Source organism: Cottoperca gobio, chromosome 5, assembly GCF_900634415.1.
Source record: "Cottoperca gobio chromosome 5, fCotGob3.1, whole genome shotgun sequence".
Classification (NCBI taxonomy): Eukaryota; Metazoa; Chordata; class Actinopteri; order Perciformes; family Bovichtidae; genus Cottoperca; species Cottoperca gobio.
Genome location: NC_041359.1, coordinates 18,844,574 through 18,869,516, shown reverse-complemented (window position 1 = coordinate 18,869,516; position 24,943 = coordinate 18,844,574). Strand labels below are relative to the sequence as shown.

At 40.4% G+C, this 24,943-nt stretch overlaps 3 protein-coding genes across 9 annotated transcripts in view; all 3 read right to left on the bottom strand.

The window, feature by feature from the left end:
• The window catches only part of dip2bb (disco-interacting protein 2 homolog Bb), a 49,826-nt gene extending 46,106 nt beyond the window's left edge, over positions 1-3,720 (bottom strand). For both annotated transcript variants that reach the window (XM_029431614.1, XM_029431613.1), the window contains exon 1: positions 3,013-3,720. In XM_029431614.1, the coding sequence (XP_029287474.1) occupies positions 3,013-3,097 (85 nt within the window). In that variant the 5' untranslated portion in view covers positions 3,098-3,720. The remainder of the gene's footprint in view (positions 1-3,012) is intronic.
• A 1,046-nt stretch (positions 3,721-4,766) lies between these two features.
• On the bottom strand, positions 4,767-11,850 carry atf7b (activating transcription factor 7b). 5 transcript variants are annotated; one of them, XM_029431609.1, is made up of 12 exons: positions 11,730-11,850; positions 10,593-10,654; positions 10,086-10,182; positions 9,767-9,903; positions 9,514-9,651; positions 9,205-9,362; positions 8,707-8,803; positions 8,424-8,543; positions 8,097-8,219; positions 7,584-7,772; positions 6,895-7,000; positions 4,767-6,755 (listed from the first exon to the last, which is right to left on the bottom strand). In XM_029431609.1, the coding sequence occupies exons 2-12, from the start codon at positions 10,638-10,640 to the stop codon at positions 6,520-6,522; spliced, it is 1,449 nt and encodes a 482-aa protein (XP_029287469.1). In that variant the 5' UTR covers positions 10,641-10,654; positions 11,730-11,850; the 3' UTR covers positions 4,767-6,519. The 5 variants fall into 5 exon arrangements, with proteins under 5 accessions (XP_029287469.1, XP_029287467.1, XP_029287468.1 ...); XM_029431607.1 differs by having other exon boundaries at positions 8,097-8,246; positions 11,730-11,843; XM_029431608.1 differs by having other exon boundaries at positions 8,097-8,246; positions 9,779-9,903; positions 11,730-11,841.
• A 476-nt stretch (positions 11,851-12,326) lies between these two features.
• larp4ab (La ribonucleoprotein 4Ab) lies at positions 12,327-23,944 on the bottom strand. Of its 2 annotated transcripts, XM_029431606.1 has the most exons (16): positions 23,559-23,943; positions 22,134-22,197; positions 21,521-21,659; positions 20,974-21,220; positions 20,326-20,462; positions 19,718-19,821; positions 19,268-19,378; positions 18,772-18,825; positions 17,804-18,016; positions 16,987-17,084; positions 16,605-16,805; positions 16,284-16,335; positions 15,987-16,151; positions 15,745-15,878; positions 15,466-15,652; positions 12,327-15,093 (listed from the first exon to the last, which is right to left on the bottom strand). In XM_029431606.1, exons 3-16 carry the CDS (start codon positions 21,528-21,530, stop codon positions 14,722-14,724), a joined length of 2,085 nt encoding a protein of 694 aa, XP_029287466.1. In that variant the 5' UTR covers positions 21,531-21,659; positions 22,134-22,197; positions 23,559-23,943; the 3' UTR covers positions 12,327-14,721. The 2 variants fall into 2 exon arrangements, with proteins under 2 accessions (XP_029287466.1, XP_029287465.1); XM_029431605.1 differs by lacking the exon at positions 22,134-22,197 and having other exon boundaries at positions 23,559-23,944.
• Between the last annotated feature and the right edge of the window lie 999 nt (positions 23,945-24,943).

Genomic DNA, 24,943 nt, shown 5'->3' with positions numbered 1-24,943 from the left:
CGGGACAACAATGGGGTGATTGTTGCCATGTAAAAGATATCCATGAGAAGGTTTCAGACTGTTTGGGGCAGCCAGCTGCTGCTCGCCATGTCCCGTTGGCGTTGGACAGACGGCGAACGAACTTCATCGGGCTGGAAGACGTGGATTCAGGAGCGGGGCATCTGGATAGCACTGGGCCTGTTCTATTAGCAAAAGAGTCCATCTCTGATCTAAAGTTACAAATAACGGAGCCTTTATCCTCTGGGGCTGAGACCCCAGCAGAGGGGCAATCACTCTGGGGGTGTCACCTTACCACTCGCTCACACTTTAGCCTTAAAACACTAAGACCATTACAGGTGACTGACTGTACTCACTTCGGTTGTTCCAGTCAAACCATCTGACCAGAGCAAAGCAGCAGCTGTCTCCACGCCGTTACACAGCAGCAGAAACACAAGGGGACTCAAGTCACATGACTTTAACTCAATCCTGACTCAAGTCAATTTTATTACCTTGAATCCAGATAGACAAACGAAGATCATTTCTTCGAGACTTGACTTGGATTTGGCAACAGATTTCTCATCTGCTTTACTTTGCAAAAATAACCAGTAGTGTAGAAACTAGGGGTACACTGGTGTTCACAATAACCCTGATGTTTCAAAAAGGAAATAGTGATATCATGTTAAAAAATACACATATGATAATATTGTGTTTGAAGATGTTATGTTCTGTGTTTTGGACTGTTATGTTGGACAATACAATCAATTTGAAGAGGAGGGCTTTTGGGACTTTTAACTCGTCATGGGATTTGTTTTACCATTTTCTTCAGGAATAATGAATTAATAATGGAAATAATCATTAGTTGCAGCTCTAATTAATTAAGTCAATAACCTATGTGCTCTACAAAGTGATTTTAATCAAGTTAAAATTGACATTAGTTTTCATTCTTTTAAAACAATACTCAATTGAAAAGGTTTATCGTTTTATTCCATATTTTAAATTGGCTCCAGAAATGTTATTCTACCTTTCGCAATAGACTTGATTCAAAAGCTGCATCTCAAGACTTGAGAGTTATTGTCCAAACGGTTTCACAATCAAAGTTAAACCAAACAAATCAAAGCATTTTGCAATCAAAACACAGTACACAAACTTCAATACACACCAGGTTATTTACCCGTTATTGTTGTTTGATAAATATTGTTGTTATTAATCTAGAATTACTGTATTCCAGCACATATTGTACACTTACACAGAGATGTCCCATCATCCACTGCCTCTTGTCCATGTTAAGTGCGTTGAACACAGGGTGATCATCCCCTCCACCATTATCCAGCCTCATTATCACACAGTTAATTGGTGTCTATTATTAACCAGAACACACACCGAACTCTACAGTAGCGCAGGTCAAAGCATAACACGGCCCCAATGATATCCTGTCAGGGTAAACTGATACCTCCAGACAATAAATACATGAGTATTACTTTATTAAATAAACTTTTATATCTTCTACTTTATGAATAAAAGGCTTGAGCTTGGTTGCGCTTTAAAGTGGAACAAGCGACTGGGACAATCAATGAGATCCACAGCCGGTTGTGCAGGGAAGACTGACAGCTAGTTTGTCTATTCAAATCAGATTTGTTTTCATGAATGAGATAAATTATTCTGAACACTTACTCTGTTACAATTACTGAAATGAATAAAATAGGCTGAACAGGTGCACAGTAATGAGGGTTTTCACCTAGGTTTGAATACTTAACCCACATAATCACCATTTGTAAATCTAATTTCTTACCCCGTTATCTTGAATTCATGAAGAAAACGCTGTCTTGATGAAATAATGAAAATGGGGGGCCGCGTTTAACAATAGCAAAACAGTCTCATGCAGGCGGAAGTGTTTTAAATAGTATGGTTTTAGTGAAAATGTGTTGGGGAAGTAGTGAGCATACGACTGGACTAATAAGTTGTTTTGATATAGTTTCGCTGTTTTTAAACGTGACCTACATTTACAAGAACTTTCTTTGTTTTTTGATTTATGCAAACAAGAAAAACAAAGTTCTCTTCAAGAGTTCAAGGTTACACGGGGTGAGTACTTGATATACAAATAGTCATTTTGTGGGTGAAGTATTCCTTCACCTGTTTCACCTGTTCTTCTCCATAAGCAGGACAAGCTCCTGGTATCTGTGTGTCTGTGGTGCAAGAGGGGACTGAGGCTTCATTAGTGGCCCCTACATCCCCCCTGCTTGGCTCTCCATGTTAAACATAACATTACTCATCCACCCCCGGGCACCTGAGAGCTGCACAGCACCAATCAAGCTGCTGCACTGTGATTCACAGTGTGAGGAGGGAGACTTGCATAACAGCCATATTCCCATTTCCAACAGTCATTCTTCTAAAAAAAACAACCCTCCTATATCTGCTGCCGTATCAGGGTTCAGGCTTTGAGAGCATCCGAGTGTCCCAGCATCATTTAATGTCCACTGATGTCTCAGGCTGCGCACACACACACACACACACACACACACACACACACACACACACACACACACACACACACACACACACACACACACACACACACACACACAGGGATGAAAAACTTGACCCATTTTCTTCGACAGGAGTGTATTTGCTTATATGGCTGTGATGAAGAGCAATGCATGACTTATGCAGGCAGATAATATGGATCAAAACAACAACATGGAGGGAAAAAAGGCTCAAACATGACAGATTATTAACATAAACACACATTTGTTCATAACATGTATCGCAATCTATGCAAAAAAAAAATGCCTTTATGTAGAATTAAAGCAACAAGGATTGCTGATGGAGAAATGACAGCTTGAAAAGGAGGTCAGTGTGTTTTTATCATTTGTTGTAGCGGAGCCCGGATCTACTGCAGCAGCACTAAGTCTCACCCAGCTGACACAGTTCGTGGCTGGTTCATGTAAACAAGCTCGAGATTCACACTTTTAACTTCCGTTCGCATTGATTATCGCCGCAGGTCAAACTACTAAACCGGCTGTATGGAAACCTTACCTTCGGAGAGCTCCAGATCCAACTCCGCCAGCTGGTCCCTGACCTCTTTAGGCAGAGCCGATAGATCAACGCTGCGGTCGGCCATCGTTGGAAGCACAGCAGCCTGCGGGATGTTTGCGATATCTCGGATGACGGCAGATACAGTCCAGCATGAAGCTAATAACAAAACAAAAAATCAAGATGTAGTAGTGGTGGTGTTTACTCCATCTTCGCGACTCCCCGACACCGCCATGACTGTGGGAGATGGGAACAACTCGGAGCCAGAGGAGTCTGTCAGTCACATGACCGGGGCTGACGGTAATTGCTGTGACAGGCCGATGGGATGAAGCAGGCTCTCTGCTCCCTCTGCTGTTGTGTTTTTACAGCTGGGAGGAGAAACAGCATTCCTCCAGAGCCAACTCACCTGCCACCCACCCCTCAGGTGGAAACTAGCCCCAGTTTGTGCCTCTCATGAATCACCATAACAGCGGAGTCATAGAGCTAACGGTTAGCTTAGTTAGTTAACGTCTGATTCCCCGAAAAACAACAACAGTGTGAACTTTGAAACATCGTTAAAGTCCTTATTAAACAACCCCTCACTACCGTATTACCGAATCTGAAAAAACTCATCCAATTATCTGGATGATAAATATAGTCTGCTGCACCATGATTAAATAAAATATGGTTAACCCATTTCACAAGTTGCGGTTACTACTGTTGCCCAACCAAACAAAGATGGCTGCCGGGAATGACCAATGTTTGCGTTCAATTTGGTGCCATGTGAAACGAAATGAACCATCTAATGATTAAATATTGATTGGCATACTGGGCAATATGGATGCAAATCTCTCAGTAAACAATAACCATCAAGTAATCAGCCAAGCCATAGAATAAATATTTTATATTAAAAAATATATAAAAAGAGGATCTGGGGAGCCAGTTCAAATGGGCCTGATGCAGTTTATAACATTATTAATAGTATTGTTATCTATAATTTACAGGTGCTCCGCTTAGATCAGTAGAGGAGATACTGCATCAGCCAGTACAGTACACAGACTCCGTTGATCCACATACAGCAGAACCAAAGCTCGATCTATGTTATATATAGATTTATTTCCTACATTTTATAGTTTTTACAATGTCTGATATATGTACAATAGATAGATGTACAAACAACTCTTGACATTTTATCAAATTTCAAGTTAAATAGTAGGGCTGCAACTAACTATCATTTTGAGTATTGATTAACCTGTCGATAATTTTCTTGATTAATCATTTGGTCAATAAAATGTCAGAAAATAGTGATAATTGTCACGTTTCTGGGCATGTAATATGTGCACTTCTTTTAGTTCCTTTTTTGCTCTTCAGCAACTCCGGAGAGAAATATTTGACTCATTAAGTTGCTAAATGCTCCACGATATTCACCAGCTAGCTAGCCATTTGGTGCTGGGCAGGTAGTGCATATTGAGTATTTCGAGCGGTTACAGTTAAATCATGTACGTAAAACCAAAACAATGAGTTGGAAGATGCTACATGTAAAACCCTCAGTTCATCACTGTTAGCAACTCCTTTCACATACAAGTAGTCATCTGATTAATTTTTGATGTAAAAGTATTTATCATGGCAGCTTTATGGATTTTGCAAATACCTACAGGAAAGTGCTTCAAAGATCCCTGGGTATTTATTTTCAGAAGATGGATGTTTAGCTCTGTGAATCGAATATAATGTAATACATGAGTGGCACAAAGTGGGGATCGGTGGAAACAAGCCGAGTATTTCTTTTTCATTAATTTCTTTTTAATATTTGCCCGAGACAACTTATTTATTGGTTGAGACTATACACAAGTAATCTTTCCCATCTTGAAGCCTGAGTATTTGACAAACTCTCTCCATACAGATATCAGAGACATTTTTTTCATAAAAGGTTTTACCTGTGTTAAACACATAAAAGACATATATGCTCTTTAACAAAATAAACTGAAATGCTAATCACATGATGGAAAAACAAAAAGCCTGACATGCCCATAGAGAAAAATAAACATCTTAAAACAATGACGTTATTTATATATTAAAAAAAAACAAGAAAACAAAAAAAAACTTGAGTGACAAGGGGAAACACACATTGATAGTCTTGGAAGTACACTGCGGTATAAAATAATATGCATTTCGAAACTTAAATTTCAAAAGAAGCACCTTCACAACTATTTAATTCTACTTCATGATACAAGACAGCTTTTCAAATGTTGGAAAGCACCCAAGACTAGGACATCTGTACGTGTCAACAGATGTGCACTAGTAACCAATCTCATTCATTCAAGATTACTCATCTTCACATTCTGTTTAACTCATAACTTTAGCTTTCAACTGAAATGAACCAAATCCCTCTCAGCGGCTGGGCGACACACAACAGATAAAACATTGGTATTCAATAGAAAAATATATTGCACTACTCTTTTCCTCAACTGAAATGATTTAATATCTATTATGTTTGATTATCATTTAAAGGCCTTCTAAAAGCTAACCATTTCAAGAGTGTTACATTAGGACTGAGGATTAAATCTGTACATAACGAGGACAATTTTCGCATCAGTAATTTGATGTTTAAAAAAAAAAGAAGAAAAGCAGATGAATAAACAGTGATGGTATGATGAAGCACAAACAGTGGTATTCTTCAGCCTTGAGTAATCCATGCAGTCAATAAGGTTTGATACATACACGACTGATGTAAGGACATCCATTTCAATTAGGTTAAAACTGATGGTGAAAAAAAAGTCAGGCACACACTCACAGGGTTAACTGTGTACACGTCTATAATTTGGTTTTTTTATGCACTTGGCTGACTAAACCGTCATGTGTATTTAAAGAGAATTAACTCAGAAGGGAAACAGACAGAAAACTAAAAAGGACAGTTTGAAAAGTAAACATAAAAAGAGCATTTAAAAAAACTTTCCAGGCTGCCTTTTACTGAAATCAGCCAGCCAATCTCTCACCGTACTTTCACTGCATCAGCAAACATTATGTCGACGACCAGTATCAGGCATAAAAATCTTTTCATACAAATAAAAAATACAAGTACAGTTGTCAGCCTGGAAAGCAACCAACCTCATCACAGCCAGCGTGTGGGACTGAAGTTGGACAGAAGCTGCATTTTTAAGTGAAATGAAAATATACTGACGATTTTGACATAAAAAGTTTTCATTCATACTTTTCATCCCAATCTAAAACATTTTCCAACTGTCACGACTGAACAAGAAATGACCCCAAACCTTGCAGAGTGAGTGTCCGACGTGTTATTCATATTTACATACAGAGAGTGACCAAGCGTCTCTTAACAGGGAGCCTGCTGGGACTGGAGGGTTGACGGAGGCACTGTGCCATGTCTTTGTGTGATTATCATTGGCTGTGAGGGGCGAGAGTATCTTAGTCTGGGGTGGGGGTTTGAGGGCGGGTCTAACTTTTCAAACGCTTTTGCACCAGTCCGGCCTCCAAATGCCACTCGAGTTCATACCGGCTAAATGCGTCAGCACATCATCTTGGGGCTGACTGTGACTGCGTCGCCATGACGACCCCTCCCGGCTGGCCCGATCCCATGCCGGCCAAGACCGACATAGCCACCGCCTCTGCAGCGCGGACGCTCAGCCCGTTGATGGTGGCAACTGGGCTGGAGGCTGAGGCGGGTGGTGACTGACCGTGCTGGATAACAGCCGCTGGGGAGCCGATGGGTTCACTGGAAGTATCCCTGGAGGTTTCCTCTCCTCCTGCAGCTAGAGACAGAGAAAGAAACATTCACCCTTAAGAGAGGTGAGCGAGTAAAAAGAATACATTAGATGGATGAGATGATAGATGGTTCCTGACAAAAGAAGTGATACTGCGCATCAGCTCGTTGGTCAGCTCAATGGTTACCTAAGAAAGCCGCCTTCTTCTGCATAACAGTGACCGGGCAGTCTTTGTGGGCCAGGAGGAGCTGCTTCAGCTGGGACACCTCGTTCCTCAGTAGGCCTACTTCATTCTGATGGCAACACAAAACATACAGCACCCATATCATTCCCAGCTGTGTGCATGTTTAAACAGAGTTCCTACACATTTATAAATTCCACACTTTTCCAGAGCCCGATTTAAAAAATACAGGACTCATGTAAGAAACAACAGACTCACAATGTTGCTATTTGTTTATTTTATATTTATGCAGGGGGGGGGCCTCATGATTTATGATGACCTTATTTAGATGGATTGAGTTTCACTATAAAAGGATGTTCACAACAATACAAATATTTGTTTCTGAGAAATGTAAAGTGATTCCTGTATGTTTGGAGCCATTTTAAGAGTGTAAAGCATATTTTTAAGATCATTGGGATAATATCGTGAATTGCAATTATTTTGGCCAGGATAATCATAACATGAATTTTTTATTTACCATCCCATGCGTATTCACACAGTGGTACAAGTTTTGCCTGTGCTGGCTACCTGCTCCAAACGCCATGAAAAACACTCTGGACTTAGAAATGACTAAAATCAAAGTCCGTACTTTTCCATACTGCGTAGGAACCCTGTTTAAATTACCGATACAACCCCGGAGTGAAATGGAGACTCACCGACAGGGACACATTCATGTTGACAAGATCGTCTGCCTTCTTCTCCAAAGAGTTAACCCATACTTTTCGTTTTTGCCTGCAGCGGGAGGCGGCCGCCCGGTTTCTCTCCAGGAAGCGCTCCCTCCTCTCATCGGGGTCCATCTCTGAAGCTCGCCGCCGCCTGCCTCCTGTTGGCTGAGCAGGGGACACCTGGGAAATAAGGAGGGGGAGGTTACATGCATATCCGAGTTTTCCACATGTTGAATTTCAATTTTCAACACAAATTACACAATGTGGCAGAGAAACCGTTCAAATAAATGCACTTTGACTTGAAATATAAACCTATTAATATTCTTTTGGTTCCATGAGTGAATGCAAAAATGTCACTTTACCATAGTGAGAAACGCTTCTCAAGACAGCAGCCCAGTATTTAGTCGTCATTTTTCATACAATTATCAAATTAAAATGATCAAAACCACCTCTGCGCCATAATCTGCTTCTCTGCTGTCCATCTACAATATTTGCGTGCATTACCTGGGGCTGGGCAGGTGATGGTGCGTCAGAGTTTTGAGTGGGTTGTTGGCTCTGTTCCTGTCGCTGAGGGACAGCAGGGATGGATCCTGCCCCCCCACCAGCCCCATCTTGTGCTCCTGGGCCCTGATGAGTTAGAGCTGCTTTCAGCCGCTACAAAGACAACACTCCATTCAGGACATTTAACTTTAAGATCACTAAAAGAGCTGTTACATACAACACATTTTAAGTGTAGAATATACTTTACAAATAAGTAGTTTATATAAATGAACGCCATTTTTCAAAGCCTGCCGCCCCACAAAATGATGCAAACATGTCTGATCAACTCACCATCTTAGCTTCAGAGTGCAGACTATACCCAGACGGGGAGGATGAGCCACTGCTGGCCCCGCCAACTGGAGGTCCTGGAATCCCAGGGATGTAAGGCACTGAGTTCACTGGCCTCGCGAGCTCCACATTACAACAAATACACGCGAGAGAGAGAAAGAGAAAGAGACACAGGGAGACAGAGAGAGAGAGAGAGAGAGAGACACGGAATATGGTAAATTTTAAGAAAAATCATTCAAAATGTATCATTTGTAATATATTTTTCCAAGTTTTGAAAATGACTTACAGATATAACGGAGGTCATCTGCACAGGACTGGGCAGGAGAGGTATTGTCTGCCCATTGGGGAGGTGCCTCACCAGTGGAAAAGCGCTTGTTGGGGATCTGTTGACAAAATCAGAAACTTGTAAATGGCTGCTCCCCTATTCTGTGCCAATTGACAAAATACAGATTGAGAGCCAGGTTGACAAAGTATTTAATTTTGCCCACGGATATTCTCTCTAAGTGCTAACTGTATCCAGCCTCTCAAGTCCCAATGGAACGACAGTTGGCACAATATGTTGGAAAGGTATCATCTTGAGAGGGATTTATTTTTGATATCTCAAAAGTAGACATGACTTGGTGAGTCTCTGTAGAAACGCAGAAATATGGAACTGTAGAGGACCGTTAGCCTCCACCCACACCTGCTTCCTCTGCGATGTTAAATCAGGAAGCAGAGGATGATGGAGAAATAAATAAACTAGACCTCAACCAGGAACAAACAACAGGAACACACTGTAGTTTACCCAAGCTGTCTGTTGGAGGGCGGCGTTTGCGTGATGACAGATGTTGGAGATGGTAAAGTCGGGTGTAGTGCGTCATTGCTCAGGTGAAGGGGAAGAGAACCTGGACGTACAATGGTTGGAGTAGGGGCAGAGCTTGCCACAGGCTTTGTGACAATCTCCTGTTGACAAATCAAATAATACCATTCAGAAATGTAATGTGTCTGCATGAACAGGGAACCAATTATTGAAGTGGAAAGTCATAAGCAAGAGTAAATCCATGAACAGGCTTGTTATCCACACATAAGCACGGTTTGAGGCAATGCACTGTACCATGCCTCTCCCCCTCGAGTCTCCGCTGTTGTCCGACATGCTGGAGGAGGAATCTGGACTTCCGGGAGAGGAAGAATCCACTTGTAAAGGACCCTCATCTTCAACTTTGACTTCAGACGGTGTTTGTAAAGGTGCAGGCTGAGCAGAGAGCAGAAGATGAATATACCCTTTCAGATCATCTAAAATAATAGAATTCTGATATAATTGTTATCTAAATAACCTAAGTAAAGAAAACGGTATTTCAGTCATTCACCCTTTTTCTCACCGGATGTTTTGTCCTGTCGTCTTCGTGTGCTTTGGAAAACTCATGTTCAAAGGAGCTGGCTAGCTCATTGAATAGCCCAACCTCCTCACAGTTCTTCAGGAAACGTGTGGGTGTGGGTGTCTGGTCTGCAACAACAAAAAAAGAAGGAAAAAATGACATTAGTGGAGGGGTTAAAAGTACAGAAATAGCTCCTTGTGGACAGATATCACAGTAGTATATTGATACAGGTCTTCAGAGCATTACTACTTCATTTCTCTTTAGTTCAGCTTCATTTAACAAATACTGATTTAAATGGTTATGTCGTTACCTGCAATGATAACAGAGTCTGTTCTGGCAGGACCAAATTTTAATGTCATTTCATGCTTGTGTTTGTGGACTGACAGGTGGTCTTCGTTTGTGAATCTCTGCAAAAAAACAACACAGTAGATAAGAAAGATATAGTAGTATAGTATTCATGTAAAGAATATAAAGTTTAGCATCAGTGTATCTACTGTGTTGTTGACAAATGACAACGAATATATCAAAAGCACTTAATTATAGATGATGTGAGATGAACAATAACACTTGCTTTATGTGCAGATGGTCCACAGTGAAGTAGGGATTAATCACTGTCTACTATTTTAGGCATTTGTACAGTACCTTAACTGTAAAGTTAGCTGTAAAATAAATTGCAATGAGCCATTGTAATAATAAGAAAGAGGAGACTATTTGTTTCAGATTTCTTGGCTGGATGATCAGAGGTGTCAAGTGTAAAGAGAGTGAAAGAGTGTGTTATAGAGACATGCACATAAATAAATGCGTTCAGAAATCACACCTGCCCACATCCAGGGGCAGTGCATACAAAAGGTCGATCATCCCCCATCTCAGACAAATGTTCTGCAAAGAAAAGAGCATCTTGTTATCAACTGTATCCATTTATTCATATAGAGGCCTTTAAAACAGTTGATGTTTAAGTTACTTGGACATAATACTGAATATTACTGGTAATGGTTAGAGGGTACTGAATGTTTTAATAGTGTATATTGTTATATACTAGCTTTAGACCATTGACAACAATTACCCAGAAGCAACTGGCTGACCAGAATATACTCAAATGTCACTGTCTATTATTTATGTTATCTTGTGTTTTGTATCTTGCAAATGTATCAACCTACAGCATCAGTCAACACAACATGACTGCCATGCACCTGTTGAGAACTACAATATGTTTAACGCCATTAATTGCATGTGTTCACCTTTCACCAAGAAAAACCTCCGAGTGACAAATGGGTAAGGAGGTAAACAGGCCGAAGACTGATGGCCTGTTGGGAACATTTGCTTCGCTCTCGGTCTCGGAAAATCAGAGACTAACGTTAAACGGGAACGACGAGGCAGCAGAGCCAAAGCAAGCTAGCATGCAAGCCACCAGACAGTGTGCTCAAGTCATTGGCGCTAGCTGGTCATCAATGTCGAGGTTGTGCGGCTATGTAGCTAGCTAGGTGGCTTAGGTTACGGACTGTGGATAGGTTAACCTAAAGTGCCAATTCTTAGGCTAGCTCTGACTTTATGAGAGATGGGCCTCAAGCTAGCATAACCATATCGCTAACCACATAAACATATTTTGTTTCTGAAACCTGACAGCCGTGTCATTATAGGGAACATGGAAGCTAACATCATGGAAACTAATAACATATAAAGGAAGACCGGATACGCCTCGCAAAGAGAAAATTGCAATGTAGATACCAGTCACAACACAGCTAGCTAAGCTGATGCTAACTGCTAATCGAAGCTGTTCACACTATAAGGTCCGCCAAGTTAGTAGCTAACCGTTAGCACGCTAATGCTTGACAAGCTGTGCTCATAAACCAACACACGATCCCATGAAAACGACACGTTTCATAAAAAATGACTGAATATACTTCCTAAAATATCGTATTTTCCGTTGGATGATCAGAATTGTGAGCATACTCACCCGATGTTTAAATAGCCTCTCGACTCCCTCCTCCCTGCTCCGGACAGTCTGCTGCTGCTTGTTGACACTCTGACACTTCCATTAGCAAAACAGCGCGAGAGTTAGAACATGGCAGAGTATTACGTAACAGGACTAACGTGAGAGGGGGGGGGGGGGGGGGGGCGTGAACGTAAATCAACTAGCATATTGACTGAATATTAACATTATCCTCCGATTTATTGCGTTTATATAACACATTTACTTCATATACAAATAATATGTGGTCACGCATCAGTGAAATCTCCTGAACACTCACTAAAGATTCTAAAGCCAAATATGCTTACAACCTCAACAGTTACATAACGTTTGGCTATTTCTGGATGGCAGATGACATGTAAAAATCCTTTAACAAATCCTTTCTTGTGTGGCATTCACAATGCGCATGTCTGTCAATGTCCCTGTATATCCTGTCAGTTTTGCATTTTTTTTTCTTCCGTTTGAATGAAAGAAATCCAAAAGAAACACATGCATTGTCTAATTGTAACATATTCACATCCTGCAATTGCATCAGATGCATTAACATGATGTAGCGCAAACATACACAAAGTATAGGACAGGGCGGTTTAAAAATAAATCTTTATTTTCATACCTCAGGCTCAGCAATAACATAATTACTTATTAAACCAGTGTGAAAGTTGCAATCCTGTGTTTGATTGTGAGTTATAAGCAGGATTCTGATATAAGACTAAAATTGCATTGACAAGCTAACAAATTAAACAGTATCATAGACCCATAACGGACAAACAAGCATGCACAGACACACACATCTCCACTCCCAGCCCTGCAGCTGCACCTACAATAAACTGAGATTAACATTGGGCAAGATCTAGTTTCTCCGAGTGTCAAATTGACAACGGAGGATTTTGACAACCAACTAACCAGCCTTGCTCTGTGTGACAAATTGATGTGCTCACAATTCATGCACTTTTATACTGAAATGAAACACTGTTAAAAAAGGCACTGGAGGTTTGGTTTGAGATAATAGTTCCACGTAGTCTGTACCAGAAGCAATCCCTCTCACACACAAACGTTTACAGACATAATGACACATAGGAGACAATTGAACTACTGATTATAAGACATAAAATACTGTACACTGCAGTCAAGTCCCAACAAGCAGAGGACTCAAAACAATTATCCAAGGTGAAATGTTGTATACCCTTAATCCTGAAAATCATCTTTTGAGTATTTCCATATCCATATTCAGATGAAACAAAAACACATTTATGCTCAAATTGAGCATTTCTGTGCAACATCTTTCTATTTCTTACTTCTGTAATGATTGAAAGCCGAGAGATCAAAGGATAGTGCATTTCAATTAAAATAGGTATGTTCAGCTCACTATGGAGGGGTTGATCAGTTGTCAGTTATCTTTTCTCAGATCAGTCTACACACTAATTTACTAATATTACACAAACATTGAATAACATGAGAAGAAAAACAATTTGATAGAAAATGAAACTTGTCTACAGCAAGAAAAACACTTACATTAACCCAGATCAAAAATAAATCGGTATATACACACGCTCAAGGCAAGCTACTACATAGACAATCAAGCTCTAAAGTGTTGTTTTGTTGTCATAAAGGACTACATTCATCTGAAGCCTTATCTATTCAATCAAAACAGATGATGCAGGCAATCAATGTCAGAGTCATGTTTAGACACTGGCCATGGCATCAACCATCAAACAGCGATGTTCAGCAAGAGGAAGCCACCAATTAAAAATTGTGGAAGAAAATTAAATTTCTCCTCCTGAGGTCCCTCAGATCAGTTTTAGCAATGATCATGCAGATGCTAGTCGCCGATTAAGGACAGCTCATTCGTCAAGATTGAGCACCTTACTCTAGACACTTTCCTGAAACTCAAAATACAGAACTATCCATATCAGAAGCCGGGCCTGAAACCAAAATGTGCCTTCAAACCCAGTAATCTTGCTTTGTGAGACAGACAGACAGACACACACACACACACACACACACACACACACAACACTTCTGATATATGATAAAACATTGTGACAGTCTTTCTGATCACGTCTAATAACAATCAGCAACAGTAGGTTATTTGGCTGACAAATACTTTTCTCATGAGTATTCAAAATACAATTTCTACAAGTTATACCGATTTGCACAAGAGTTAAATCACTGATTAAATCCTGCAAAAAAAAACCAAATAAGCGGATCTACTCTAGTAATAATACGGGACTTATTTAGAATGTTAGTGGTATATATCTAATATATGCATCACAAAGACAACTACTGCAAAAACATTGGAGTATAATCATTACACAACGCAATGTTCTGAATCAATGAAACTTTCACCGGCATCATCTGTAGAACATTTCTCCAAAAACAAATTTATTCTTCAAATTCTTCTCTTTCTACTCAAGTCAAAGTTCAAATCTTCATCACGCTCCTCTAATTGTATTATTCTGCCATGGATTCAACCTTTTCCATTTCATAAATAAATCATAGATCCTTGATTTCAACGGCAAACTAATTTGAGAAAAAGCTCAAGATGAATCACATGCCAACAATAACCACTCGGAAAAAAATTAAATGTGCCCGATTCATCATTTTGGATGTCAACAGCGCTTGCTAATAAAAGTTAGACTACCGTAATTTTTTTTTTTAAGTAACAAGATCCCTCTTTCTCCTTCTCACTTTCTTAAAAACACACAAACACTACATATGTAGCCCGTTTATAGAGGCATCTTTTGAGAACGTCATTGTGTTATTACTCAAGCATTTAAGTATGTTTTAACAATTCTGTCAGCAGACTTTATGCATTCACCTAAAAAAGCATATCTACTTAGTCTTTCTAAATAATTTCAGGTCTGCAACAATATTAGATTCTTTGAAAAAGTCTGTCAAATGAAATATATTCATCTGTATATTTACATATATTCACAGTTTAAATTTCTGTTTAAAGTTCATGAGGTTCCTTTTTCTTTTATTTTGGTGACCTTGGGGGAATGTTCTGTTCTTTGCCACTGCGTCTGGCCCCCCGGTGTGGGGAAAATGGTTTGCTACTATTATTCAAGCCTCTCTGGTGGTCCCGAGTCTTCAGCCCTCCAGGTCTGACTTGGCCATTTGCCCCTCGGAAGGAGCGTAATGGTTGACGAGGAGGGCGACCGTCTCTGGCTTTCTCTGGATTGTCTGTAGAGCGCCTGGAGTTGGGCCGATGCTCCTCAACACTGTTGACCTTTAGCTCCTGCAGGGGTTGGCCGGCTGAAGAGGCAGGAGGGGAGGGAGAGGTCTGTGCTGGTGGCGGGTCCTTGGCCAGCCTCTGGCAAACCTCTGCGTAGCTGAGCTTTTTTGCTCCCTGTTAAAAGAATAATGAGTACTCAGGATGTCAAATTAAAAAAATATTTTTGTTTTGTTTTTCACCACATGGGTAATAATCACAAAACCACTTGAAGTATTAAATGACTTTATCATTAACACAACGAATATCAATACTAATGGCAGAGAAGTCAATTATGCTGCAGTGGAAGTTTGAGAAGTTAGTTGATATATTTCTATACATTTGACTTGTTTGCTGCCTCTACTCCAACACATTCAAACGGATTGTTTAATATCAACACTTCTGTGGCTCCATGTCATTTGCTACAATAAACAAAGCAGTCTTGGAATGACCTATAAGCTGATGTTGCTGTGAGCTAATGTCCACCCCTGATGAGAAGGCAGACCTTACCAGATCTGATGTTGGAGATGTTGGAGTTGGGGGAGATGGGGAAGGTGCTTCTGTAGAAACAGCCTGGCTGCAGGAAGAGGGCGCAGGTTCAGAGGCTGTTGGTGAGGCAGCCTGCGGTGAGGAGGAGATTCTTTCCTTTGGAATAGGAGGTTTCACTTTTTCCTCTTCTTTTACCGGAGGAGAAACACTAAATCGATATAAAAAGTAAAAGATAAGTCACTTCTTATGTATATGCCCTTTGTATTCACCAACATTTAATTAGCTTGAAGTAAACTTTACCTTAAGACTGGTGGTGCCACTGTGAGCGGTGTCACAGGAGCAAGTTTAGCAACGGCAGTGACAGAATCTGGTTTGCTTACAGCTTCTTCAGAGACGCTTGTGGGTCGGGTCTCGTTAACCTCTTGGCTCACAGGCTGAAACGATCAAGAATTTAGAATGATGTGCATTTATACAACTGTAATTCAAATGCTGCTAATATGAGTCTCCAGAGTAAAAGGTATTAAAGAGGACAAGATGTTTACCTTGTTAGCCACCTTCAGGCCACGCACGACATCAGATAGGCGCACCTCTGGCATAGTTTCTCCCCGCATACTGACCACAGATCCCGGCAAAGGAGGAAAATTGGAAGCTGCCAGGTCAAACTTTGGTGCAGATGGCACCTTGGCCTCCATCCCAGCGACAGTCCTCTGTAATTTCATCACAGTTTAAGTGAAACGGGAAGTTTGCAACAAAAATACTATCCTCAGACTTTCTGTCTACACAGGAACATCTCACTTATTAAACAAATTAAATGGGTAAAAAAGAGGAAACATGCTGACCGTGGCATGTTCGTCTTCTCTTCTCCTCCTCGTGCCTCTGTGACTACCTCTCCTAAAAATGAAGAAAGATCATTTTACATTAGAACGTTTTATATATGAAAGTTTAATTTAGAAGTAAATGCAACACCACACAGAAAGCAAAGGGTTCAATTTCCCTGGAACTGACTATGAGTCTAGACAATAATAGTTTGAGAGGTGAACAGATAGTGACAGGACAAGATACAAAAACTTAACACGCGCCCGAATGTTAATGAGCCGGTCAAATTTTAGTTGCAAATCTTTATCTCCACAGTGTTAATGAGCGGGATAATGTGCACTCACCGGCCACGTGCAGTTCCACTCAGATATCCACCGGGTATAGTCGCCTGTGGAGACATGTCTTTAAGGCTGAAGGAGGGTAGAGAGGCTGTCGCTGATGTCTGGAGGGGCTGTGGCCCAGACAGGCCATCCATCAGGGTCCCCGGAGCCATAGAAGAAGAAGGGGGCACGTCTCCAGGCTTAGGGTGACCCTTAACATGATTTCTGCACATACACAAAAGGACACACATTTCTTAATACTGAATATTAACATGAAAAAGCACATTTTTGATACATTAGGCTAATTAATATTCTTTACATTTTCTATAAAAGTTGATATAATTTGCATGAAAGACAGTTAATCAAGATGAGAGCAAGTTATCATGTCATGGAGACTTGCACCTACCGGTTCCTGCTCATGGGTCGATGGCCGCTGACTGAGTTTGCGTCGTAGTTCCCAGGACTGTTGTAACCATTGATGAATCTGCTGTGTGGGAAAGGTGCCTGGATATCACAACGACAGAGGGGTAATAAATTAGACAATGTGCTCCATAAAAATATCTCGAAAGCTCTGAACAATACAATACATAAGTATAAGGGGTGGGCGATATATTGAATATACGTGCTTGTTGCACGGAATGTAGTAAATTATACAATACAAATATTAATCTTCCTCGTCTGGTAAATTCACATTGATTTGAAGTGCTTTTCCCCTTTCTGCTTTTAAAATTAGAAATTGTGAATCGTTATTGGTAATGCATGTTGAATTCATAGTCTGTCAAGTCTCAATAATTTAATTAACACAATAAATATCAATTAATCCTTTTTTATGGATAATTAAAACATTTTTAAAAAACGCCTGCAAATTGTATTTGAGAAAAATTGAAATTTCAATTGTGTGCATAAAAAGTAAATAACCAATCTGACTTCAAAATGACAGAACCATCTCAGAGTTCAAATGAGTTTACTTGATTGATCACACTGGTATAACCATATGCATCAAAAGGGTTAAACCAAACAGTTGTGATATTTAATGAAATTAAGCCTTAAAATATCGAGATATTATTTAAAAGCCACATCTCCCAGCCCTAATCTGTGTATCGACTGAAGAGAATATGACATTAACTGCAATAAAAGAAATGCTAGAAGCACCTTCACACATTTTATGTGAAAAAACAAACACATAAATTAAAATATATTTTTAAAGACATTCAGGTTCTCACCAGTGGTGTTTCAAAGTAAGGCATGACCGAAGGGTTCCAGGAGGGAGACACCACAGGGTATACAGGGTACTGCTGCTGAGGGCTGTACGCCTGCTGCATGTAGACTGGAGAGCCATACTGACCCTGGGGTTGGGCATGCTGACTGTACGCACTTGAGTCCACACTGCGGAAGCCGTTCTTACCAAAGAATGTGTTAATGGCCTTAATACGGGCCTGGGGGAGGGGGAGAGAAAGACAGAAGATAATCAGAAATGTCAAGAATGAAGATGTGACACCTCTACTGTACCCATGAGTAGCGTTGTAGCTCTGTCCTTTAGTCCCCTCAGATCTCATAATCTCACGGTCATTAGGCCATACAACACTGCACTGACCAGGGGAAAGAAGGGGGAGGGACAGGGAGTGAGGGGGAGAGTAAAAGAGGATGAGGGAAGTGAAGGAATAGAGAAGAAGCAGAGACATTGTAGATTGATAAGGAGATAGATGAAAGGTTCCTCCCAGCCACAGTGCATATGGGTCCTTCCAAGCGCGATACTGATCATCACTGGGGTTTAGACAGGGCCGTTAGTACGTCAGAGCCTCATTTGTTTTTATCAGGGGCACACAAGGTCAAATCAAAGTCCAGCTGAAAAGGGATATATTAGATACCTGAAATACAAAAGGTAAATGGCACATTGTGATAAGAAGGGATATCAAACTGTGTGGAGATATTAGGTGCGCAACAGTTCTGACAAACACCGCCTTGCTTATCAAGTCTCTTTGCACACAAATCCCAAGGTCACACCTGAGGCTACGGCTTAGCCAGAGAGACGTGACAGCTGACAACACACACAAGACTAGCTGGGTTCCATCCTACTATCTAAAATAGAACCATTTATAATGAATGATCCAGCCTGAAATAAATAAAAGTAATTTAGTAGCATCCTAAATTAAGTCAATTACTAGTTATTCATTTCAGTGACAGAACTCACCATGATTGGTTTTTCCTGGAACGTTTTCACTTCCTCTCTTAGGTATCTGTAAGCCTGAGGACAAAAGAAAGAAAAGAACCAAATGTTCACAGTGTTCATCTGTATTGCTCCCTTTCAAATCTAAGAAATAGTTTCCTCCCTCATCACGACCAGGGCACCAGTGTGATATGCAGTGCTTATAACTGTATATGTGATACTTGCACATGACAAGATGAAGATGCTGTAATAAGTCGCACAATTTCTTGAAAGTATTTACCCTTAAAATACTGCATTTAAGAGAGTGAACAGGCTACTGTAACCCACAATTAGCCAATCCAAATCTTGCACCAAGGTCATGGAAGAATAATGGAACCAGAGCAAATGAGAGCCACACCTTAGGATTAGTTATATTGTAAATGTTAATAGAAAATTATTTATGGCCTACTAATAAAAAATAAAATAAGCATTCAACCAAATATGTAACTGTATTCTAACTTTCCAAAATGTGGAGACGTACCTGTTGTGCGTCCATATCTGACTGAAACGTTATGTACCAGTTGCTGTTGTGTGCAAACTCAGCACTTAACACTTGTGGACAGTTTTCACTCTTAAAGAGAGCCTCCACTTCCTGTGAAAGAGATGCAAGGCACATACATTACATTTCTCCCTCCAACACAGAACTCACACATAATCTCCTCTCAGGTTACCCAGCAGGCTCTGTGATAAGTGATCAATGACCCATGATGTAGCCACAACAAATGAATCCACAGTTTTAATATCAAAATGCAGTGAGGCAGGTACTGCAAATCACCGTCTATAACAGACTTCTTTTCAGCAGCGTTGTGTAATCTCAATGTGAACAAGCAGGAACATGTTGGAGCACCTTGTTTGCTGGATTAACTGTACAGTTAGTTGGGCGGGTGTTGCGGAGGACTGTGCTTAGTATGCAGTATAGAACTTTCTTTACCTCAACTGGAGTAGTCTCTGGCACCTCTCTCAGAATAATGATGCAGCGACTGTGGTTTGGCCGAACCTTCTCTCCAGTTTCATCAACTTGCACAATGGGAGAGGCTGTAACAAAGAAGCAACCTGAATATAAGAGTGTTCACCACCTTGAAGTAACACCTACACAGTGTGCTGTTGCAGAATATCCATCTTTCTCTGGCGTACATCGGCAGCAATTTATTTGGTTCTTTTTTAAATAACTACAAACACTGATCAAATACTGGCACGCCTTCTCAGCTTCCTTATCAACACAACCAAACCCTGTTCAGCAGAACTATGAAAAAACATGAAAGGCAAAACAGTTATTGCGCATTGGTAAGCTACAAACACCATTTAGGGTTTTCACAATGGGAAAATGGTTCCTCACATTAAACAGAAACCTCAGATAAAATGGCCAAAACAACGCACCCATCAGCAGAAACACACTATGGCGTCAACATCATGTTGTGAGGATCTTCGCAGTAACACACTAGTGACTTTCAATGTATTTTTAAGATTTAAGTTTTGTGTATAAACTTAAGTGTCTGTGAGTATTTCTCAAAAATACGGGCAGAACAGCAGCACTGGTACCTCGCAGTATATCCAGAATGAGGTCCATGTCAGTGGTAAGGGCTTTGATGTCCTCCATGCAAGCAATGGTCCAGATGGAAACAAACTGATCACTGTCCATCTGGGATATCAGGTACAGGTCCTTAGATAGGTTCTCTCTGCAAACAGCCAAAACAACACATTGGATTAAAAAGATTATTGACAAAATAAATGTCATTAATGGCTGTTAGACCAGTGATTCAAACCCTTAAATGAGAGCACTTTAGGTATACTAATATTCTCCTATGAGGAAATAGCTGGTTTTAAGCAATTGTGAACACATGCCAATACAATTATTCATTACTAATGAATACCCAAACAAAACACTAGAAGATGGGGAGTTCAATACCAGGCTGCCACCATTGTACCCCTGAGCAAGGTACTTAACCCTGAGTTGCTCCAGGGAGACTGTCCCTGTACTTAGTTCAATGTAAGTCGCTCTGGATAAGAGCATCTGCTAAATGACCTGTAATAATAATGATAATTACTGATATTGTTCTTGTAGTGTGCGCTACAAGTAGTGCAATATTAATACAAAGGCAAATCTCAGTGTAAAAAAATCCATCCAAAGAGCTAAAACCGTTGCAATTTGTGTTAAAAAATGACTTTGAATATTGCTTCACTACTCACCTAGAAAAGCAGAACTCAAGTTTTTTCTTCAAAGACTCTCTTAGGCTCTCCTCAGACATTGGTTCTTCCTTCGAAGCTTTACCATCTAAGGCTGATTCGCATTGTGGGTCAAAGACTAAATAGCCCAAGTCAGAGGGGTCAGTGCCATTCACAATGTCCTCTGTGGGTACAGAGGGAAAGTCAGCAGTGCTTTCAAGACATTCACCGTCGCATCCTTTTCCCCCTGAAGAGGGAACGTCTGAGTAACCTAAGATAGAGGAGGTAAGCAGGAACAATGTTTGTGAAATAACTGTCAGTGTTTAGATAACAGCATATAATCCTCTAAACCAACTTTGTCATACTTTGACTTTGTTGCATAACCCCAACAGCTTCCCCAAATACCATGCTTATCTAAAATTATCTTGGTAATGATCCATAAGTACTACACATGTCACACATAGTCTATCCCCATACTTTAGTGCTGTACCCGTGCATGGGGAAAGATCTAGTGAGGGGAAGGTGGAGCTAAACTGAAGTTCTCTGCACACAGAACTGAATAAGCTCCTACCGTCGGTCATCTCAGCAGGAGGAGGGTAATTCAGAAGCCAAGGGGAATCCTCTGTCCCCTCTGGGATGTCATTCTGATTGGCAGGAATCTCCTGCCACACTTTAGCATTTGGGTTCAGACCTGCTCCCTTTGTGGTAACCTGCATGATTATAAGAATATACTGTGAGTTACAGAACAGTTTTGGGTAGACACCCTACAAAGAACGTTCCAAATAAGCACAATAGTGCAGTTAGAAAGCAGTTTTTTGATTATGTTAATGTTTTTGAAACAGCGAGATTTTTACATGATGGGATGTAATGTGTTAAGTCGGACACTCAGTCAGATGTATGGAGTTCCCTGCTCTTCAACTAATGACATGTGTGATATCAGTCATTACAAAGAAATGGAACTCAAAATTGTGTGTAGTTTCCAAACGTGGAGCCAGGACTCGGAGGCTAGACTGGTGGAATTGTGGAGGCTCAACAAGTGTCTGTTGGACATTTTTAAATATGGATAATCAAATATGGATAATCATGTGAACAGTGTTGTGTAGTGTACCTGTAAAGTGGTGTCACTCTTGAGGCAGACAGAGATGATTTGTTAAAGCACAGTTCTATTACAAAGAAATACCCACGCCTCTTGTGAATCACTGCGGATGTGAATGCTTTCCATGACAGCAGGTAATGTTGAAGTCCACCCTTCAAAAAAGATCATTTCTATAACATCTATCACTCAAAAAAGAGATAGAGAAACCATGTATGCACAGTAAAGTAAATAAAAAGCCAGAAGGGAACTCAAGAAAAGATCAGCATTCACTTACGTAATTAATTACTTAATGTAATGAATAAGGTATGAAAGCGTTTTTTACATGTTGCAAGTCATTTTGGCATGCCTTTATGTTCAAACTACTAAACATCATACCTCAAAATAACAGCATTCAGAACTGACTCCCCTTCTCAAATATATCATACCCAATCCAATGAACGAAGCTGGTTCATCAGAGATCCCATAAAGCAGTTTCCCGTCTTTACAAGGCCTCACTTCTTCACACACAAACAAACCATCTGACTTTGCGTTTTCATTGGCTAGCTCATCACTGTGACCCCGCCTCTCAAACGGTCACATGTTACCATACATGGCGCAGGTCTGCCTCAGAGCTTCAGCAGCGTGACTCGAACAAGGCATTTTGACCTGTCATCCAATGCAAAACCTTGAGTGCTTCAGACATTCATGATAAACCAAAACACGAATCTAAGTCTCAAAACCTTTCAGCAATCCAAAATGTCGTTACAATTCAGCGATTCGGGGTTTGCATTGATGCAAAGTAGCATTGTTCTGAGGGTTGGGAAGAAAGAGCACATGGTGCCCCCGTGCCCACACAACCATATGCGACGATATTCACAATCTTTGTCTTTTAAGTATGATTAAATTGAGCTGATGATGGGTATAAGGAGTTTGTTGTGGATGTTTTATTAAAAAATCCGCATTGTTCTCCATTCAAAGTTAACGTATGCGTAGCCTAATGCCATGACCTTTATCGCGGAACTCTTTGATAGCTATTTAGCTAGTTGTGTAACCGCATTTAACAAATCACGTGTAGTAGTCACTACACATGAAACGTAAGGGAATTAAACTAAACATTTAGACTAACTTGTAATGAGGCGAGAAGTACATGTTCCCTGATTCATTTTGATCTAAAACACGTGTTGGTAGGTCAGCTTGTTTGGTGTCGCGCAGTCTACCATATTGTGACTAGCAACTCCATAAATACCTGCCTTTAGCTAACTAGCTTAAGTTTACTAGCGGACCGGTTAACGTTAGAGCCGGTCGTACTTTACCCTCCTAAGCTAATTTGTTTGACAGGTTGACAATAACATATGATTAACTGCCCATGATAGTAACAAAAGGTCGTGGTTTATAACATGAACGGTAATTACCAGCTAAAGTATAAAGTTACTAGTTTGGTCGAGCTTCAGAGAGCACGAGTCAAACGGAAGGAAGGACGCAAACAGGTTGTCGCATGTTAGCTAGCGTGCCCTCTTCCAGGCCCCAAACTCACCATGCTGCTTCGATCCTCGCCTTCTTATGATGTCCTCCTCAGCTACGGCAGATGTAATAGTCCTGTTGGTCGTAATCTTTGCAAAGGCTTTAACTCTTAAAAATGATTGGCTGCACGTATTTAGAGTCGTCCGTCGTCGCAACTACCGTCTCCCCGGTAACGTTATTCAACCGACCGAACGTGCTCTGGTCCAAACAGTGCGTCCGCGCGGACCACAACTTTGAAATATTCTAATTTATAACACTAACGACGGGTTTGCCTTGTTCACGTTTAAAAAAAAAAAGCATTTGACGAAATGTGCTTTTTAAGATCAATTCCTCAGCCCGCGGGTCAGCTTCGAGGATCCGTTCATCCAGCATGTGACAGCTGCGTCCTCTGTCTGCCACCGTCCCAACCAACAGGCTGCACTCCGCCTCCACCTTACACCGGGGCAACAGCAATGCTAGCACCACAGTGTAGCAACTATGACCCTATGAGAGGTCACTGCTGGATACTACACTGTAAAAACACTCTGTTAAAAGTTAAAGTCCTGCTTTCAAAATCGTACTTACGTAAAAGTATTAGCATCAGAGTATACTGAAAGCACCAAAAGTAGAAGTACCCATTATGCAGAATGGCCCATTTCTGAATAATGTAGCCTATATTATTGGATTATATTAATGTAATGTATTAATATGAACATTACCTGTTAATGTTGCAGATTGTAAATGTGGGTCAATTTGTAATTACTTCATAGACTTCTGGGTATCTTAATCTATAATAATGTATTAGTTGCAATATATTTTGTATTTGTTATCTAAATCTGCAAATTAATTAATAACTCAATCTGTCAAATACATTTAGTTATATTGTTTTTATCACTAACATACATTTTATTGTTGTAATTAGTCAATGTGGAACCAATTTTAAATACTTTGTAGACTACTGTGTAGAATAGTAGTATTGCATCATGTTTTTTTTCAAATGTAAAACTGTAAAATGGGTGCTGATAGCCTAGTAGTCTGGTGGTATGCAGTTCAATACTTGGGCTGCTACCATTGTGCCCCTGAGCAAGGTACTTAACCCCCAGTTGCTCCCTGTAGTTAGTTCACTGTAAGTCGCTCTGGATAAGAGCGTCAGCTAAATGACCTGTAATGTAATGTAACTAGTAGTAACCATAAGTGTAAAGTAAAGGGGGTGGAGTAAAAATTACAATATATCCCTACAAATACAAACTACAGTACAAATTAGCCAAAAATGTAATTACTCAAGTAACATAACAAAATTGTACTTGAGTAAATAAACTTAGTTACATTCCACCACTGGACATTGCCAAAAAATAAACAGCTAGTATTACTGGCTGCTCACTGTTAGGATGCATAAACAAATTCAGGACGTATCATGAA